The following is a 21,178-nucleotide window of genomic DNA, read 5'->3' as shown; positions in this document are numbered from 1 at the left end:
TTTCTCTGCGGGGACCTGGCTAAGCTGTGCCCCTTCCTGATGGTGCTGCACCTGCACCTAGCCCCTCACCTCCACTTGTGTTGCCTGTCTGCTTTGCTTTTCCAGCCCCACTGTGTTATCCTCTCTGAATCCCTGTATCAGGGGCAGTTGGAGTGATACTGTTACAACTGCTTCCAGGCTACCGGACACCCTCTCAATTCCTAAGTCATGCACTTTTGAACATGTGTCCCAAGTTGACCCCTCTTCTCTCCCCTGTAGATGCTATTTATCTGGAGATTCCTATGGTAATGGTGCCCCATAGAAGGTCGTGTGCTGGGGTGAGGCTTGTGTGTATACCTTAGGTGCTTCAGAAATCAAAGTTACCCTCACTGCTTTTCCCCTCTCCTTTTGTTGGATAGTGCTAGGATGGTTTAGCGTTATGACATTTGGTTCTTTGTCATTTGATTGTAGATGTTTGTCTCAAGTTTTGAGTATATAACAATGAACTTTTAATTTATTTTTAGTTTTTTGAGACAGTCTCACTCTGTCACCAAGGCTGGAGTGCAGTGGCGCAGTCTCCACTCACTGCAACCTCCGCCTCCCGGGCTCTAGAGTTTCTCTTGCCTTAACCTCCTGAGTAGCTGGAATTACGAGCGTGTGCCACCACACCTGGTTAATTTCTGTATTTTTAGTAGAATGGGGTTTTGCCATGTGGGCCAGGCTGGTCTTGAACTCCTGACCTCAAGTGATTCCCCCGACCTTGGCATCCCAAAGTGCCGGGATTACAGGCGTGAGCCACCGCGCCTGGCCTCACAATGAACTTTTTCGTTTCTCAGTGAAGTTTTGGATAACTTAAAAATATTATGTACTCCTGAAAAAATTTGAAGCTGAAAAAATTTGAAGAGGGTATAAAATGAAAAGTTAAAGCGCTCATGCTCTGGAATTAAGAATAACTACTTTTATGTCTTTTGTGAATCTTTTGAAATTACTGTTTCTTAACATGTGCTTTTAGATATCAGAAAGGTAGATTTGTCAAAAAACCTGTTGTCATCATGGGATGAAGTGATACACATTGCTGATCAGCTCAGACACCTGGAAGTCCTTAATGTCAGGTATGAACTCTTGGTTGCTGAATTTTCATTAGCAATAAAGCTCATCTCTCCTTGCTTCCTCACAGCATCTCTGTGGAAAGAGGTAGGGAGCCGGAAGGGTTAAGGCTGCCACCTGATGATACAGGAGTTAAGAAGAAATTACTCAGGCTGATAGTGAGGGTATGGAAGTCCTCAGTAAGGTTTTCCTTTTAATGAAAAGCAGCCCCAAATTATTTTCCTTTCTAACACAAGCAGCCTGTAAAATCGAGCTGCAGACATAGATGCGGACAGTTGAGCCAATCAGGTTCAAGATGGCAGCTCCATCTTCCCTTCTCTTTTCCAGCCACGTGTACAGTAAGGAGCAGACAAGATGGTGCCAGCCAAAGGGAAATTTCATTTACATAGTAAGATTAGGGTGGGGTGGCCAGCCTTTCCCGGCTGTGTAAATGTCATGCCTGATTGAACCAATCTGTGAGCATTAAGTAAATCAGACACTGCCTCCTCAAGTCAAAGTAAAATCTGTGCATCTGGGCCAGGTGCAGTGGCTCACTCCTGTAATCCCAGCATTTTGGGAGGCCGAGGCAGGCAGATCACCTGAGGTAAGGAGTTCGAGACCAGCCTGACCAACATGGAGAAACCCCGTCTCTACTAAAAATACAAAATTAGCTGGGCGTGGTGGCATGCGACTGTAGTCCCAGCTACTCAGGAGGCTGAGACAAGATAATTGCTTGAACCCGGGAGGCAGAGGTTGCAGTGAGCTGAGATCGTGCCATTGCACTCCAGCCTGGGTGATAGAGCAAGACTCCGTCAAAAAAACAAACAAGGGCCAGGCGCAGTGGCTCACGCCTGGAATCCCAGCACTTTGGGAGGCTGAGGCGGGCGGATCACGAGGTCAGGAGATCGAGACCATCATAGCTAACAAAGTGAAACCCCATCTCTACTAAAAATACAAAAAATTAGCCGGGCGTGGTGGTGGGCGCCTGTAGTCCCAGCTACTCGGGAGGCTGAGGCAGGAGAATGGCATGAACCTGGGAGGCGGAGCTTGCAGTGAGCCGAGATTGTGCCACTGCACTCCAGCCTGGGCGACAGAGCGAGACTCCGTCTCAGAAAACAAACAAACAAACAAACAAAAAATCTGCATCTGCTGCCAGCTTGCCTTTTTCTTCTTGGAAGTCCCCTCTCTCTTACTAGAGAGAGAGCTGTTTTCCATCTTCTTTCTCTTGCCTGTTAAACCTCTGCTCCTAAACTCCTCAAGTGTGTCTGTGTCCTAAATTTTCCTGGTGGGAGGAGAGGAATACCAGGTGTATACCCCAGACAACGCAGCTGCTTCGCTAGTAGACATTTTTATACAGCCAGATTTTGATTTACTTGAATTTATCTAAATTTAACTTTAAGGACACATTTAATCTTTAAGGACACTTTATTTATTTATTTATTTATTTATTTATTTGTTTATTTATTTGAGACAGTGTCTCGCCCTGTCGCCAGGCTGGAGTGCAGTGGCGTGATCTTGGCTCACTGCAACCTCTGCCTCCCGGGTTTGAGCGATTCTGCTGCCTCAGCCTCCTGAGTAGCTGGGACTACAGGCACGAGCCACCACGCCCAACTAATTTTTGTATTTTTAGTAGAGACGGGGTTTCACTATGTTGGCTAGGATAGTCTCAATCTCTTGACCTTGTGATCCGCCCACATCAGCCTCCCAAAGTGCTGGGATTACAGTGTGAGCCACTGTGCCCAGCCTTATGTATGTATGTATGTATGTATGTATATATGTATGTGTGTATATATATATATATATATTTTTTTTTTTTGAGACAGAGTCTCACTCTTGTCGCCCAGGCTGGAGTGCAATGGTGTGATCTCGGCTCACTGCAGCTTCCCCTTCCCGGGTTCAAGGGATTCTCCTGCCTCAGTCTCCTGAGTAGCTGGGACTATAGGTGCCCACCACCACTGCCAGCTACTTTTTGTATTTTTAGTAGAGGCAGGGTTTTGCCATGTTGGCCAGGCTGTTCTTGAACTCCTGACCTCAGGTTTTCCACCCACCTCGGCCTCCCAAAGTGCTGGAATTACAGGCGTGAGCCACCATGTCCCGCCTCTTTAAGGACATTTTAATCTTTAAGGGCACATTGATTATTATAGCCTTGCAAACGGTCACATGAGGTGATTCATGAATAAGGAATGTGTTTTAACTTTTATCAGGTGGGGATGAGTTAGATTTTCATTGAACTGCAAGATCTTATTTTTAGCCTGACCGTAAAGATGGAAGGTTGGGGGAGGTGATATTTAATTGGGGACTAGGAGAGGAGAGGTGATATTATTAAAAGTGCTTGTTTATTTGAAAACTTCTAGCGTTTAATTGCTGTAGGAATGAGTAATTTCATTGGGATACTGTTTAATTCTGTTTTGATAAGGATTTTTCATTAATCTATCTATTTTACTAATGTCACACTTTTCTAGGCCTTCCTGAATATTTAATTTGTTTTAATCTCAGAACCTAACTTTCCAAGGGTTTAGCCAGGCTTCCTCCATTTTTTTTTTTTTTTTTGAGGCAGAGTCTCACTCTGTTGCCCAGGCTGGAGTACAGTGGTATGATCTTGGCTCACTGCAACCTTCGCCTCCCAGATTCAAGTGATTCTCCTGCCTCAGCCTCCCAAGTAGCTGGGACTAGAGGTGCCTACCACCACGCCCGGCTAATTTTTATATTTTTAGTAGAGACGGGGTTTCATCATGTTGGCCAGGCTAGTCTTGAACTCCTGACCTCAGGTGATCCATCTGCCTTGGCCTCCCAAAGTGCTGGGATTACAGGCGTGAGCCACCGCGCCCAGCACAGGTTTCCCCTTTCATTCTTGAACCATTTTTGCATAGACAGGTGAGTGTACAGTAAAGCCGGTAGACAGGCCTGAATGAGTTGTGCTCCCAAATAGAGCAAACGGGGGCAATTCAACCCATGGGGTCTCATCTTCTGGAAATACGGGCTTGTGTTTTTTAATAGTATCGTCTTTCAAAATGACTGTCAGGATTGAATACTTTCTGAGATTAGGGTTTTGAGAAAGAATTTAAGGGGCAATAATTTCATCCATCCTCATAGCCAAAGGGCAGACTCTATGTTTAGAGAAGCAAAATTCTAGCCCATGATTCAGTGTATCAGTAAGACTCTGGAGAACGGGACTTTGTTTTGCGGTATCCAGAGCCATATCTTGTGAAGCTGGAAGCTCACCTTGCAAATGCCTGAGTTTTGGGTTTAGGAAGCCTGCAGCTGCATACAGCTGCCCTGATCCTGTGAAAGCATCTTTACACAGCTGATACCAAAAAGTTGTGTGTTGTAAATGTTAAAAATTAGGTAGTCTTGATTCACTTGCATCATTAAAAAAGTGATTTTTAAAATATAATTCCATTTTAAGATTGAAACAAATCAAACCCCTTAGATTAAAACCCAAATTGTTGCTTTCAACAACTATTTCAGTTGGGTTTACTGTATAGAAATAAGTACATTGTATCTTTTTTTTCTACACAGTGAAAATAAACTAAAATTTCCCTCCGGTTCAGTATTAACTGGAACACTTTCTGCACTGAAGGTTTTAGTCCTCAATCAAACAGGAATAACGTGGGCTGAGGTAATCATATTTCTTTGTTTTATTACACATTAGTAAGCAATTAAAAATGTTTGGTTTAATAGGGAATTGTTAGTACAGTTTAATAGTACAACTGTGGCTTCATTTGAATCATCCCAGTATCTATTAATAGATAACAAGATTCATTAAAGTGTCTTATAAAAACGAGTTAAAAGAGCATCATAGTTGAGTTTTGCATCTGGAAATCCATGTCCTATCTCAGCTCATTTTGACTTGTTCTGGTGCCTTTATAAACAGTGGCGCTCCGTTATGGTATGAACAAGTATGTGCTGAGCTTCGAAAAGCCGTAGTGTTGGCTATTGACTGGCTTCCTGAGTTTTCCTGTAAGTTTTTTTTAGAACAGAAGCCAAGCAGCAGAAATGTTCTCACATACTTTTCTTGTTAGAAGTTTAGCTCTTGGAATCCACTGTTCATTTTATACAGCCGGGCTCAAAAGTAGACTTGTGGGTCCTTGGCACAGCAGCATTTGGGACTTATATCTGGCAGTACTATTTCCTGTCTGAGGTGTACTGACTTCACACACCCAGAGCATTCCACTTTCTTTCTTTTTTTTTTTTTTTGAGACGCAGTTTTACTCTTGTTGCCCAGGCTGGAGTGCAATGGTGCGACCTTGGCTCACTGCAACCTTTGCCTCCCAGGTTCAAGCGATTCTCCCACCTCAGCCTCCCAAGTAGCTGGGATTACAGGCATGTGCCACCACGCCCAGCTAATTTTGCATTTTCAGTAGAGACATGGTTTCTCCATGTTGGTCAGGCTGGTCTCGAACTCCTGACCTCAGGTGATTTGCCCGCCTCGGCCTCCCAAAGTGCTGGGATTACAGGTGTAAGCCACCGTGCCCAGCCCACTTTCATTTTTATTTATTTATTTTTCTTGAGACAGAGTCTCGCTCTGTTGCCCAAGCTGGAGTGCAGTGGCGCAATCTCGGCTCAGTGCAACCTCCGCCTCCCAGGTTCAAGTGATTCTCCCGCGTCAGCCTCTCAGGTAGCTGGGATTACAGGCATGTGCCACTGTGCCCAGCTAATTTTGTATCTTTAGTAGAGACAGAGTTTCTCCATGTTGGTCAGGCTGGTCTCGAACTCCTGACCTCAGGTGATCCACCCACCTCGGCCTCCCAAAGTCCTGGGATTACAGGCATGAGCCACTGTGCCCAGCCCACTTTCATTTTTATTTATTTATTTTTCTTGAGACAGAGTCTCGCTCTGTTGCCCAAGTTGGAGTGCAGTGGCGTGATCTCGGCTCACTGCAACCTCCGTCTCCTGAGTTCAAACAATTCTCCAGCCTCAGCCTCCCAAGTAGCTGGGATTACAGGCGCTTGCCACCATGCCCAGCTTATTTTTGTATTTTTAGTAGGGACGGGGTTTCACCATGTTGGCCAGGATGGTCTTGAACTCCTGACCTCAAATGATCTGCCTGCCTTAGCCTCCCAAAATGCTGGGATTACAGGCGTGAGCCAGTGCGCCCAGCTTGGGCATTCCACTTTCAAACCAAGGGTGTAGAAATACATTCCCAGCCATGTTCACCCAGGAAGTGCCACAGAGGCCGCTCAGTGAGAGACAGGTGGGCCCCTTGTGCCCTTAATATGCCCGCGGCCATGGAGCCTCTTTCCTAGGGCCCCTCTTCTGTGAGGTGCTTACTCCCTCTCAAGGTGTAGATGTAGCTGGAAGACAAGAAGGGGCCAGGCACTGGCACTGGGGCTCACACCTGCAATCCCAGCGCTTTGGGAGGCTGAGGTGGGAGGATCACTTGAGCCCAGGAGTTTGAGGCTGCAGCGAGCTAGGATTGCACCTTTGCACTCCAGCCTGGGTGACAGAGCAAGACGCATCTCACCCTCCAAATAAACTAGGAAGGGCACACAGAAATTCAAGTGGTGGAGATGGCAGTAAAGTTCCAGTGAGAAAATTTAGAAATAGTTGGTGAGGCAGGTCATGGTGGCTCTCGCCTATAATTCCAGCCAGCACTTTGAGAGGCCCAGGCAGGAGAATCGCTTGAGGCCAGGAGTTCAAGACCCACCTAGGCAACATAGAGAGATCCTGTAGATGCTATATATATATTATATATTATTATACATAATTATATAATATATAATAATTTTTTGTAAAATTTTTTTTTTGTAAAAAAAATATTAGGCTCATGCGCAGTGTGGTGGCAGCGGCACGGTCTCGACATGCAGAAAGACGCCAGCAAGTTCGTGGATCTGTGCGTGCTGCAGAAATGCTCCACCAGCAACTGCATCATCAGTGCCAAGGACCACACATCCATGCGGATGAACGTGGCCAAGGCCAGTGAGGTCACGGGCAGGTTTAACAGCCAGTTTAAAACCTGTGCTATCTGCAGGACTGTTTGCAGGATGGGTGAGTCAGATGATTCCATTCTCTAATTGGCCATGGCCAAGGGCGTCATCTCAACTATTTGGTTTTTGAGATGGAGTCTTGCTCTGTTGCCTAGGCTGGAGTGCAGTGGTGTGATATTGGCTCACTGCAACCTCTGCCTCCTGGGCCAAAATGATTCTTCTTCGTCAGCCTCCCAAGTAGCTGGGATTACAGACGTGCACTACCACGCCTGGCTAATTTTTTGTATTTTTAGTAGAGATGGGTTTTCACCATGTTGGCCAGGCTGTTCTCAAACTCCCGACCTCAAGCATTCTGCCTGCCTCAGCCTCCCAGAGTGCTGGGATTACAGGCGTGTGCCACCATACCTGGCCATTTTTGTATTTTTAGTGGTAATGGGTTTCATCATGTTGGCCAGGCTGGTCTCCAACTCCTGACCTCAAGTGATCCACCTGCCTTGGCCTCCCAAAGTGCTGGGATTACAGGCATGAACCACTGTGCCCGATCTCAAAGAACTTTTGACTGGAGAGAATCATGGATGTAGAATATTTGTCATAAATATATAATGAAAACTTCAAAAAATGTATAATTAAAAAAAAATAAAGAAGAAATAATTGTTGAGAAATTTATGAAAGGATATGAAAAATTAGCATATCCTTTACAAACCCAGATTGGCGTTTAGAATTGAGGAAAGGTGTGTAACATCAATTTACTTATTTTGGTTAAGCAAATTCTATCAAATAATAATATGTGCAGTTAGTATCTCCTGTTCCACCTCGTAGCTGCTTTACCTAAACCATGCATTGACACGTACCTCCAAGGCCTCAAAGTGCCCACAGTGTGTGCTCCCACAGCATTAAAATGCATCCCCTTAACATTTTATTTATCACCCCCCACCACCATTCCAGGCCTGAAACATAGTCTTATGAACTGTCCGTGAGGCACTTGTTTGCTGAAACAGTAACTGAGCTGAATTCTTGTGGTGGTTCCTATGAACACCCGGGAAGAAACAGCCAGCAGAGGCCGCCTGAGCCTGAACCGAGTTTCTCTTCCAGGTGCTGCGGTGTGTCGCGGGGTGCCCAGGCCTGGAGGAACTCTACCTTGAGTCTAACAACATTTTAATTTCCGAAAGGTAACTAGCACTTACTTAAATGCATCTATCCCCATTTAATCATCATTTTGAGTAAATAAATGGTATCAATGATATCTAACCTTAATTTTTAGAAGGATTTGCAAACAAGAATTAGGAAAAATGCTTATTATTCATTGCCTTCACAAATTAGAATTTCACTAATTGGTTCTAATCAAAGGAAACTCATCAGAATTACATATTTGTGAAGACATGAGTTATATTAGTTTTGCATCAGTGTATTAACTTGCTGTTTCTTTTTTTTTCTTTTTTCTTTTTTTTTTTTTTTGAGACAGAGTCTCACTCTGTCGCCCAGGCTGGAGTGCAGTGGCGATCTTGGCTCACTGTAACCTCCGCCTCCTGAGTTCAAGCGATTCTTCTGCCTTAGCCTCCCGAGTAGCTGGGATTATAGGTGCCTGCCACGATGCCCGGCTAATTTTCTTTATTTTTAGTAGAGACGGGGTTTCACCATCTTTTACGGGGTTTCATCATCTTGGCCAGGCTGGTCTCGAACTCCTGACCTTGTGAGCCACTGTGCCTGGCCAACTTGCTGTTTCTAAATGGAAGTTCTGTAGGATATGCTATAAGGATTAAATAATGTATTTTTCATTAGCATCATCTGTTTAAGGTCATTGTACCAAAGTACATGTAAAACTTGGTTCTCTGAAATATATTGTCGCCTCATCTCCTTTTTAAATTAATAATATTAAATTACTATGTAAAATTAACCTAACTGTGGGAAAATTTACAACAGATTCTGAATTAAAGGATTCAGAATCTTAAAGATTTTCGTTTACAGAAGGGTTTCATTATGTAGGCAAATGCAGGTTTTTGTTTTTTTTTTTTTTTGAGATAGAGTTTCATTCTTGTCACCCAGGCTAGAGTGCAATGGCACCATCTCGGCTCACTGCAACCTCCACCTCCCTGGTTCAGGTGATTCTCCTGCCTCAGCCTCCCATGTAGCTGGGACTACAGGCACGTGCCACCATGCCTGGCTAATTTTTGTATTTTTAGTAGAGACGGGGTTTCACCATGTTGGCCCGGCTGGTCTTGAACTCCTGACCTCAGATGATCCGCCCGCCTCGGCCTCCCAAAGTGCTGGCATTACAGGTGTGAGCCACTGTGCCTGGCCTGCAGGTTTTTTAAATTAAATTTTTTTATTTTGAGATAATCATATATTCACATGAAGTTTTATAAGAAATGATACACAGAGATCACTTGTACCCATGACCCAGGTTCCCCCATTGGTAACAAGTTGCAAAACTATGATATAGGATCACAGGCTAGGTGTGACACTGATACCGGCAGGAATATGTGCATCACCACAGGGACCCCTCAGGTTGCCCCTTTACAGTTATATTTACTTGCTTCTTATCCCCAGCCCTCCATCGCGCCAAATGCAGGGATTTTAAGGGTGTATCTTTGAAAACAATTAAGAGATAAATTCACGGTGAAAAAATTTTATTTTCCCTACAGGCCAACAGATGTTCTCCAGACAGTCAAGTTATTAGACCTTTCCTCTAATCAATTAATTGATGAAAATCAGCTGTATCTGATAGCCCACCTGCCCAGGTAATTTGCCCCTAAATGCCTGATACAATAGTGTTCAGTCAATTCTTAGTGACGCAGTTTTCATATGCTACGTATGCTTTCTCAATAGAAACGTGGTAACAATGATGGAATTTCTAAATTGAGTAATTCCCTTTGGGAAATTTTCATTTGAATTCATTTAGAAAATTTACTTGTGAACCCTGTATAATGTGGACTATGTCTGTACCAGATAATTTGAAGAATGAATAATTTGACCCTGGTGATAATGCGGAAAGTCTTCATTCATTAAACTCCGGGCAGTAGACCGGGTCTCTTTCCTCTGAGACGCATTTAGCACCTGACATAGCAGTAGGTACTCAAGAACCATTAGGTGACTATGGAGTCATTAGAATACGGGATAAAGAGTTCACTTTGCGTGTCCTAAGTTGGACTTGACGGTTTCTAAGTATTTTACATGGGATTAAAAACCCAGGGTGTAGGAAAAAAATTTACAAACCGAGTCTGGTTGATACCCCATAGCATTTTAGATTGTTCTGTGTAATCAAATTTTACATTTTGAATTTCAGGTTAGAACAATTAATCCTCTCTGACACTGGAATTTCTTCTCTACATTTTCCGGATGCTGGAATTGGTATGTAAGATTAGTAAAGTTCCCCACTGCCCCCCCCCCCCACACTATACTTCAGCTACTTTCACTTCTATTGTGTAACTTCATTCTTCTTTTTATAGGGTGCAAAACATCCATGTTCCCATCCTTGAAGTACCTGGTAGTAAACGACAATCAGATATCACAAGTAAGAGCTGCTTCGGAGTATGCCCAGCACACTGTTGCCTCTTTCCACTCTCATGGCAGAGTTTGGAGGTTCCTTCTACCAAAAAAGTAAAAAAAAAATTTAATTCGAAAGAGAAATGCCTCCTCAGCGTGAAACTCCTCATAAGAAGCCAAAAATATTAAGAAAGAAATTAGTTCACTTCACACTTAAGTGGACTTCACACTTAAACGGCACATTAATAGAGTAAAAGGGGCTGGGTGTGGTGGCTCAAGCCTGTAATCCCAGCACTTTGGGAGGCCAAGGCGGGCGGATCACCTGAGGTCGGGAGTTCGAGACCAGCCTGACCAACATGGTGAAACCCCATCTCTACTAAAAAAAAAAAATACAAAATTAACTGGGCGTGGTGGTGCATGCCTATGATCCCAGCTACTCGGGAGACTGAGGCAGGAGAATCGCCTGAACTCAGGAGGCGGAGGTTGTGATGAGCCGAGATCGCACCGTTGCTCTCCAGCCTGGGAAACGAGTGAAACTCCATCTCAAAAAAAAAAAAAGAGTAAAAGTATGTGGTCTTTCTAGAGGGGATTGCTTAGTGCATGATGAAATTCCCTGCCTCAGATTAGAACTAGGGACATGCTTTCCTGTTGCTGGTTCAAACTTCTGCAAAAGTAGCATGAAACATACTGCTTTTCATTTATTTCCTTTTGCTGTGTTTCAGTGGTCGTTTTTCAATGAGCTAGAGAAGTTACCAAGTCTACGGGCTTTGTCCTGCCTAAGAAACCCCCTGACCAAAGAGGACAAAGAAGCAGAGACGGCGCGTCTGCTCATTATCGCCAGCATTGGCCGGCTGAAGACGCTGAACAAATGTGAGGTGAGCACTGGCGTCATGACTAGCTATTTTTTAGACTAGAAAATAAATGATTTTAGGCCAGGCGCCGTGGCTCACACCTGTAATCCCAGCACTTTGGGTGGCTGGGGCAGGCTGATCGCTGGAGTCCAGGAGTTCGAGACCAGCCTGGGCAATCTGGTGAAACCCCATCTCTACAAAAAATACAAAAATTAGCTGCATGGTGGCACGCGCCTGTAAGTGCTATAGTCCCAGCTACTCAGGAGGCTGAAGTGGGAGAATCACCTGAGCCCGGGAGGCCAAGGCTGCAGTGAGCCATGAACATGCCACTGCACTCCAGCCTGGGCAATGGAGTGAGACCCTGTCTTAATTAAAAAAAAAAAAAAAAAAAGTAAAAAATTATTTTTGAATATCGTAAAGGGGGTGAGATGTCGCTTTCCTCGGAATGGTAAAGATCAGCCTTGTGCAGTTTCATAATGGTGGTTCTTTTCCAGCTCCTCAGGAGAGAGTCCTCCACTTAGATCAGTGCAGTATCATTTGAGGCACACCAGGCACCGTCTCCATGTTTTCAGGGAATGTAGGCAGAAAGAACACAGACCACAGAGCTGCTTTCTCCTCCCCTTCTCAGCCACTCTTCCCCATAAAAGTGGGAAGTCCATGCCTTGTCCTTGCCAGCACTTTGGTGCATTCACTGGGAGTCAGTCAGCTCCACCAGAGCAGGCGCCTCCAGGCAGACCTGGGGGAGGCGACCCAGGGTACCTGGTGTAGTCCTGAAACTGGCCTATGCGCAAGTACTTGCATGAATTAAAAGTGTAGGCCACGCACGGTGGCTCACACCTGTAATCCCAGCACTTTGGGAGGCCGAGGTTGGCAGATCATGAGGTCAGGAGATCGAGACCATCCTGGCTAACACGGTGAAACCCCGTCTCTACTAAAAACACAAAAAAATTAGCCAGGTATTGTGGCATGCACTTGTAATCCCAGCTATTCCAGAGGCTGAGGCAGGAGAATCACCTGAATCTGGGAGGTGGAGGTTGCAGTGAGCTGAGATCATGCCACTGCACTCTAGCCTGGGCGACACAGCGAGACTCCATCTCAAATTAAAAAAAAAAAAAGAGTGTAAAACTGAAATTCTTTTTTCTTTTCTAATAAACCCCTGAGTTCTGTCAATGTTAAAAAGAAGGGTGAAAACTATATCTTGTCCCTCTCAATTTGATTATTTTCTGCATGTGCTATGGAGGAAGGACAAGGTGCAAAACGCAAAGGACATGTTAGAAAAAAGCTTTGTAATAGGCTTGTTTTTATGTCACATGAACATAGATTCTCCCCGAGGAGAGGCGGAGAGCTGAGCTTGACTACCGAAAAGCTTTTGGAAATGAGTGGAAACAGGCTGGTGGACATAAGGATCCGGAAAAAAACAGACTCAGCGAAGAATTCCTCACAGCCCATCCCAGATACCAGTTCCTCTGCCTGAGTACGTGCGTATACACTGGTGGCCTTCAGGAGGTGGATTTCCAGCTGGAACAAAGTTTTTTCTTGGGTATCAAAAGAGGTTCTCAGTGTTGCTTTTGCCCTTCTTCCTTTCCTGGGCTTCTTGTATTCATCTGAATGGACTATAGGCACTTTCCTGGGGCGAGGGCAGCAGGGCAAGAGTAGTATCTTTCAGCAGGAGGAAGCTGGGAGACTGTTTATGTTCTTGAAATGGAGAGGTTTGCATTTGGGGAAGGAAAAGCAATTCTTTTATTTTTAAGAGATGGAGTCGGCCGGGCGCGGTGGCTCACGCCTGTAATCCCAGCATTTTGGGAGGCCAAGGCGGGTGGATCACGAGGTCAGGAGATCGAGACCATCCTGGCTAACACGGTGAAACCCCGTCCCTACTAAAAATACAAAAAAAAAATGAGCCGGGCATGGTGGCGGGCACCTGTAGTCCCAGCTACTCAGGAGGCTGAGGCAGGAGAATGGTGTGAACCCGGGGGGCGGAGCTTGCAGTGAGCCGAGATCACACCACTGTACTCCAGCCTGGGAGACAGAATGAGACTCCGTCTCAAAACAAAAAAAGAGAGATAGAGTCTTGCTCTGTTGCCCAGGCCCAGGCTGGAGTGATCTCAGCTCACTGTAACCTCTGCCTCCCGGGTTCAATTTATTCTCCTGCCTTAGACTCCTGAGTAGCTGGGATTAGAGGTGCCCGCCACCACGCCCGGCTAATTTTTGTATTTTTAGTAGAGATGGGGTTTCACCATATTGGCCAGGCTGGTCTTGAACCCCTGACCTCAAGTGATCCACCCGCCTCGGCCTGTCAAAGTGCTGAGATTATAGGTGTGAGCCACCATGCGTGGCAGGAAAGCACTTCTTTTTCTTTTTCTTTTTTTTTCTTTTGAGACAGAGTCTTGCTCTGTCACCCAGGCTGGAGTGCAGTGGCACAATCTCAGCTCATTGCAACCTCCACCTCCTGGGTTCAAGTGATTCTCCTCCCTCAGCTTCCAGAGTAGCTGGGACTACAGGCGCACACCACCATGCCTGGCTAATTTTTGTATATTTATTTTTTGAGACGGAGTTTCGCTCTGTTGCCCAGGCTGGAGTGCAGTGGTGCAATCTTGGCTCACTGCAACCTCCGCCTCCCCGGTTCAAGCAATTATCCTGCCTCAGCCTCCTGAGAAGCTGGGATTACAGGCATGCGCTACTATGCCTGGCTAATTTTTTTTGTATTTTTAGTAGAGACGGGGTTTCATCATACTAGCCAGGCTGGCTTCGAACTCCTGACTTTGTGATCTGCCTGCCTCAGCCTCCCAAAGTGTTGGGATTACAGGCGTCAGCCACTGCGCCTGGCTGGGAAATCACTTCTTTTTTTTTTTGTGAGACGGAATCTCGCTCTGTCGCCCAGGCTGGAGTGCAGTGCGGCGATCTCCGCTCACTGCAAGCTCCGCCTCCTGGGTTCACGCCATTCTCCTGCCTCAGCCTCCCTAGTAGCTGGGACTACAGGCGCCCACCACCACGCCCGGCTAATTTTTTGTATTTTTAGTAGAGACGGGGTTTCACCGTGTTAGCCAGGATGGTCTCGATCTCCTGACCTTGTGATCCGCCCGCCTCAGTCTCCCAGAGTGCTGGGATTATAGGCGTGAGCCACCGCGCGGCCAGGGAAAGCACTTCTTAAATGTAGGTTCTTCTCTTGAACATGTCCACCAGGTTTCAGGTGGCGCACCATGCTCCACTGTAGGTAAGGGTAGGAAGCACTCCAGTTTATCTCCGAGGCATCCGTATTATTATTATTTTTTTTTGAGATGGAATTTCGCTCTTGTTGCCCAGACTGGAGTCCAATGGCGCGATCTCGGCTCACTGCAACCTCTACCTGCTGGGTTCAAGTGATTCTCCTGCTTCAGCCTCCTGAGAAGCTGGGATTACAGGCATCTGCCACCATGCCCGGCTAATTTTTTGTATTTTTAGTAGAGATGGGGTTTCACCAGGTTGGCCAGGCTGGTCTCAAACTCCTGAACTCAGGTGATTCACCCGCCTCAGCCTCCCAAAGTGCTGGGATTACAGGCGAGAGCCACCGTGCCCAGCTGGCATCTGTATTTTTTAAAGCCCCCCAGGTAATTCTAGTGAATAGGTATTCATACAAATAGGTAATTCGTATGAGTGTAGTTCTGCAGTAAGCTCTCGTCCCGAGGGCTCGCTACCAAGGCTGGCACTTGGCATGCACGGTGGTTCCTTAAATCCTCCAGCCTGGTTCTTCAGGCTTTGAAGCTAAGAATTCATGAGTCTTTGTCCCTGATGTACTTTCCATTTTGTTTTGATGACATTATTACTCCACATTTCGCTTTTATGTTATTTCCTTTTTTATATTTCTTAATGCAAGAAGCTCACTGCATAAACGCTTCAGGCTTGAACAGTATCTTTAAGGAAGAAAAGCAGCCTAGAGGAATCACTTTCAAATGACTCCATTAGCCGGCCCAATTTCCTGGCCACACTCAGTGAATTCTAAATCACTCGGGGGTGGGCAAGGGAAGATTGTGAAGCAGCCGGGCAGGTATTGTTGAGTATTTCACTGCTAAGAATGCTAGAAGACAAAAGCACAGATAGATGGGGGGATTTAGAGAAATGTTGTCACTGTTTGGCCTACAGCAGGAAAAAAGTACTGCTTTCCTCCTCTCCTGTGGAGGCTGTGGTCCAGGCCTAGGAACTGGTTTGCAGTATGGTACTGAGCACCCAGCCTGGCACTGCACGGTCTGGTTGAAACGTGAGAAGTGTCCTGTGGATTGTGTCTCAGGTGGCACCAGGTTTCTGTCAGCGCAGAAAGAGAACTGTTACCAAAGGTGACACTCGGGGAAAACATTTGAAGTATTTGAAGGCAGTCTTCTCTTGCTAGTTTTGAGTCAGGACACCTAAGGAACAATGATGTAATACACATGTAAACATGTTGCTTTTCATTTGTTGTCTTTTGTTGAGTTTCACTGGTCATTAACAATGAGCTAGATAAGCTACAGAGTCTGCAGCTCTGGGTAGATAGAAGATTCTGCCCTTGGAAGTGGTCGTTGTCCATCACTCCTAAAAATCACACTGAATAAAGGCAGCTCCATGTGTCCTGGGAAACGCACAGGCTCTCTGGACACTTACCTATCCTTTGTTTGTTTGTTTGTTTTGTTTTTACTTATAGTGGCCTTTGGTTTATCATTCATCTCTTTTGCTTTCTTAAACAGAATATGGTGCACCTGAAGATTGGGAACTCAAAACACAGCAACCACTTATGCTGAAAAACCAGCTACTAAGTAAGAATCTCAGATTCAAATAGTTTATTTGTATTTGAGTGCTTAGGTGCTGAAACATGTGTTTCTCTTAAGTGTGTACCTCTTAAGTACCTAAGTAAATGCCTTGAGTTTTAAATGAATTTTTTTTTTTTTTTTTGAGACAGAGTCTCCCTCTGTCCCCCAGGCTGGAGTGCAGTGGCATGATCTCAGCTCATTGCAACCTCCGCCTCCCAGGTTCTAAGCGATTCTCCTGCCTCAGCCTCTGGAGTAGCTGGAACTACAGGCATACACAACCATGCCCGGCTAATTTTTTTTAATTGAGATGGAGTTTTGCTCTTGTTGCCCAGACTGGAGTGCAGTGGCACGATCTTGGCTCACCGCAACCTCCGCCTCCCGGGTTCAAGCGATTTTCGTGCCTTAGCCTCCCGAGTAGCTGGGATTACAGGCATGTGCCACCACACCCAGTTAATTTTGTATTTTTAGTAGAGATGGGGTTTCACCATGTTGGCCAGGCTGGTCTCAAACTCCTGACCTCAGGAGATCCACCCGCCTCGGCCTCCCAAAGTGCTAGGATTAGCGGCATGAGCTACCGCGCCCTGTCAAAGAAATGAATTCTTTAAAACATGTTTAAATTCTTATACACTTTTGTAACCCCTATGTTTTAAACTCATTTAATAGTGTTATAAATGTGGGAGGTATTGGAGTTGTGAACCAAATTGTGATTTGTGAATTTATGACTTGAAAACCTAGCCAAGCTGTCAGGAAAGAAGTACTAAGTGGGGGAAAAGGGAAAGTGTTGTCCAGCTATTTCTGTTGTTGTTAGCAATCCATGGAAGGACTAATAGAAAGAATTTTAAACATTGATTAGACCTGCCAATTTGCACTGAATAGCTCTACCATTTGGCCATCTGTTGATGTGTGTGGATAATTTAAATCCATATAATAGTAGATATCAATTAGTCTTTTTCTTTGTTTCTCTTAAAGCACTGAAGATAAAATACCCTCATCAACTTGATCAGAAAGTCCTGGAGAAACAACTGCCGGGTAAGAAGAACCAGCCTGTCTTTTCCTTAAACTCTGAATCATTGGCCTAGGTATGAGTCAGCTAAAATTAAAACCTTTAACTCATGTCTCAAAGTGTGGACCTCAGAACTTACAGGTTTTCATTAGTCTTTTATATTCTAAAATACAATCAATCATGCTAATATCACTCCCCCATGCCCCCAAAAGTTCAGGTCTCCCCTAACTTTATCAGCTGAAAGCAGTTCTGTTAAAATTGGAAGCCCCTGCATATAATTACACACACACACATATATATATATACACACACACACACACACACAATTTTTTTTGAGACAGGGCCTCACTCTGTCACCCAGGTTGGAATGCAGTGGCACCAACTCAGCTCACGGCAGCCTCTGCTTCCTGGGCCCAAGCAATTCTCCAGCCTCAGCCTCCACGTAGCTGGGACTACACGTGCGAGCCACCAACGCCCAGCTAATTTTTGTATTTTTTGTAGAGATGAGTTTTCGCCATGTTGCCCAGGCTGGTCTCGAATTCCTGAGCTCAAAGCCATCCGCCTGCCTCAGCCTCCCAGTGTTGGAATTACAGGCATGAGCCACTGCAGTTGGCCTAAGTTGTATTTTTAACCAAAAAACCTGAGAGCTTGAATGGCATAGCCTTTTGGAAGCATTCCCCAAGCCTGCTGCTGTTTCCAGGGAGACTGTGACACTGGGTTTGGGGTCTGCTTCTCATCCCTTCATAAGAGAGGAGCTATGTCCTGGTGAATTGAATTCTTATGGGAGGTTTGTGACTGCTTACATTCTACTTCTCCTGACTGATTAGGAGTCCCTGCAAAAACAATTCGCAGATGCTCTTTTAATGGACACCCTGAAATGGTTTTCTTTGAGAAAGCTACCTTAGAACTTAAAAAAATTGTGCTACTGGAACTGAATTACTTTTATTTGGAAAATAAATATGCTTGTGCCAATAAATTAGATCAACATAACTTACCTTAAACTTTCACTCAAAAGAAAAATGAAATTATAGTCTATTTTTGAGTATGCCATGACACTGTGAATTCTCAAGATTAAACTTGATTCATAGCTAAATGCTAAAATATAAATAATTTAGAGCAGTGAGGATTTAAATAAATGAAATACACATCAGCTTAATGACTCTAGTACACTGGGTTTCTTTGTTTGCCCGTCAGTGCAGTAAATTCACATTGATTTTTAAATTAGTTTCTATCAGATAAAGCAAGCTTATCATGGTATTGCTTATAGAAGGCCTTAGTTGTGTTCAAAGAAGTACCTTTCTGATTGATAACCATCCATTTAGTGTTAATTTACCACAACGTCTCCATTTTTATTTATTCACAATCCAGTTTCTACTCCTGTAATATGTAATTTGGCTACTGCTATATAATGGGTTAGAATTAGTGATTTCCCCCTTCATTATTCTGTTTTCAAACTTAGACAGACAGTAAAGGCCCTGGTGGAGACAGACTAGTCAAAGAGGGCCAGGACTGTTTTATTTTTTATATATTTTTTTCAGATGGGGTCTGGCTGTCACTCACGCTGGAGTGCAGTGGTGCCATCTCAGCTCACTGCAGGCTCCATCACCTTGATCCCGGGCTCAAGTGATCCTCCTACCTCAGCCTCCTGAGTAGCTGGGACTATAGGCACGAACCACCACACCCCGCTAATTTTTTTGATTTTTAGTAGAGATGAAGCCTCGCTATGTTGCTAAGGCTGGCCTCAAACACCTGAGCTCAAGCAGTTCTCCTGTCATCACCTCCCAAAGTGCTGGGGTTATAGGTGTGAGCCACCATGCCTGGCGGGCCAGGACTTTCTGTGAATGTTTTTGGCCTTCGATGTCTTTGCATGTTTCCTTTTGCCTTTGCAGATAAATCAAATCAATTCATGGGAATGTTACCACTATAGAGTATTTGCTCAAGAATATTGTCATTAGACCTGTTTCGTTAAGCTTTCCTTTTCAGTCTTTCTCTGGAAGGCACTGAGGTAGACCTGCCAAGGCCTGCCATCTGGGCATATGCCTGAATGCAGCCCTTGGCTGGGGGTGACAGTGCCGCCTTACCCTTCTCTACTTCCACACTGTACACCTGACTGGTATCCCAGGTCTTCTGAGATTCAGTTAGCCATTTTGGGAACACCCACTGCATTCATGCTGTTTTTATTAATCTTTGGGTAGAGCTAGCAGAGATTCGACTATCCATAGAAATTATATGTAAGAATTACTACTTTAAACTATCCAGAATCTGAGTCCTATATTCTATAAACTCAGCAGTAAGCCAGCAGATTACAAGGGTTCCTTTTTTTCCCCTTTTTTATTTGCTTTTCTGTTTCTCAAATGTGCACTCACTCACTCACTCATACAAAGGTTCTTAATACTAATTCTTATGCCACATGCTGTGAATATTTAACCACTAACATAGGTAAATGTCTTCTAAACAGAAAAGTAATAGCCAGGCATGGTGGCTCACACCTGTAATCCTAGCACTTTGGGAGGCCAAGGTGGGCAAATTGCTTGAGCCCAGGAGTTCGAGACCAGCCTGAGCAACATGGTGAAACCCCGTCTCTACAAAAATAAATAAATACAAAAATTAGCTGGGTGTGGTGGTGCATGCCTGTCGTCCCAGCTGCTTGGGCGGCTGAGGTGGGAGGATCACTTGAGCCCGGGAAGTTGAGGCTGCAGTGAGCTGTGATTGAGCCACTGCAATCCGGCCTGGGTGACAGAGTGAGGCCCTGTCTAAAATTAAAAAAAAACAAAACTGCAATATCTTTTTTTAAATCCCATTAGATTAGCAAAATTAAAATAATACTGGCTGGCATGAAAAAGCAGTATACCCTTTTTTAAAGTCATGTGGGAACTACTATAAACAGTTAAAAATACACATATGCTCTGACCAAGCATTGTATCTTGCAGCATTTGTAATGGTAAAGATAGTAAGAATCTAAGTACTTGCCAGCGGAGGAATGGTGAATAAGCTCTGGTGGAACCACACAGCACACAAGGCACTGTCGTGTGTCACCGAGGAGAGTGAAGCAGGTCTAGAGCTGCGCTGTCCAGTGTGGCTGCAATAACCACATGTGGCTATTTAAATTCATTAAAATAAAATAAATTAAGTTCTTCAGTCATACTCGCCGCTTTCCAGGTGCTCAGTACCACATGTGGCTGCCATACTGGGCAGTGTATGGCTAGAGGACATGGCATGGAATTGGCATGAAAAGCTATACCATCATGTCATAAAGAAATACAAATGTAGTACGTCAATATATTATAAAACCTATACATCCTTTTTTTTTTGAGACGGAGTCTCATTCTGTCACCCAGGCTAGAGTGCAGTGGCATGATCTCGGCTCACTGCAAACTCTGCCTTCCGGGTTCAAGCAACTCTCCCGGCCTCAGCTTCCCAAGTAGCTGGGATAACAGGTGCCCGCCACCATGCCTGGCTAATTTTTGTATTTTTAGTAGAGACGGGGTTTCTCCATGTTGGCCAGGCTGGTCTCAAACTCCTGACCTCAGATGATCCGCCCGCCTCAGCCTCCCAAAGTGTTGGGATTACAGGCGTGAGCCACTGTGCCTGACTTAAAACCTATACATCCTTATATGAACACAGAAAAAAAAAAGGCCTAGAGGTATACCTCTCAAATTTTTAACACTGGTCATAGGCAGGTAAAAAGAAATAATTAGCTATTTCCATATTTTCTGAATGTTAAGACAGTCATGTTACTATATTAAAAATGGTAATGCTATTTATTACATACAGATTGCTACTTTCTTCTATAGAACCGGTATGAGTAGGCAGGTTTTTTTTTTTGAGACAGGTTCTCACTTTGTTACCCAGGCTGGATGGAGTACAGTGGCGCCATCATGGCTCACTGTAGCCTTGACCTCCTGGGCTCAAGTGATCCTCCCAAGTAGCTGGGACTAGAGGCGTACATCGCTATGCTTGGCTAATTTTTTATTTTTTGTAGAGATGGGGTATCCTCATGTTGCCCAGGCTGGTCTCAAATTCCTGGGCTCTGATCCCTCTGCCTCCCAAAGTGCTGGGGTTACAGGTGTGAGCAGGCCAGGCAGATTTCTT

General features: G+C 44.8%; 1 protein-coding gene across 7 annotated transcripts in view; it reads left to right on the top strand.

Annotated features, from left to right (window-relative positions):
- Positions 1 to 21,178, top strand: part of TBCE (tubulin folding cofactor E) — a 127,598-nt gene that overhangs the window by 104,408 nt on the left and 2,012 nt on the right. For 3 of the 7 annotated variants that reach the window (XM_055099979.2, XM_063595534.1, XM_034949361.3), the window contains 10 exons: positions 992 to 1,091; positions 4,585 to 4,684; positions 8,085 to 8,161; positions 9,635 to 9,730; positions 10,276 to 10,340; positions 10,439 to 10,503; positions 11,198 to 11,350; positions 12,647 to 12,866; positions 16,021 to 16,089; positions 17,053 to 17,112. In XM_055099979.2, the coding sequence (XP_054955954.2) occupies positions 992 to 1,091; positions 4,585 to 4,684; positions 8,085 to 8,161; positions 9,635 to 9,730; positions 10,276 to 10,340; positions 10,439 to 10,503; positions 11,198 to 11,350; positions 12,647 to 12,866; positions 16,021 to 16,089; positions 17,053 to 17,112 (1,005 nt within the window). The remainder of the gene's footprint in view (positions 1 to 991; positions 1,092 to 4,584; positions 4,685 to 8,084; positions 8,162 to 9,634; positions 9,731 to 10,275; positions 10,341 to 10,438; positions 10,504 to 11,197; positions 11,351 to 12,646; positions 12,867 to 16,020; positions 16,090 to 17,052; positions 17,113 to 21,178) is intronic. The other 4 variants (XM_063595546.1, XM_055100072.2, XM_034949362.3 and 1 more) reach the window with 2 other exon arrangements.

The sequence above is a fragment of the Pan paniscus genome, chromosome 1 (assembly GCF_029289425.2).
Source record: "Pan paniscus chromosome 1, NHGRI_mPanPan1-v2.0_pri, whole genome shotgun sequence".
Taxonomy (NCBI): domain Eukaryota; kingdom Metazoa; phylum Chordata; class Mammalia; order Primates; family Hominidae; genus Pan; species Pan paniscus.
This window is presented reverse-complemented; position numbering and strand designations above follow the sequence as displayed.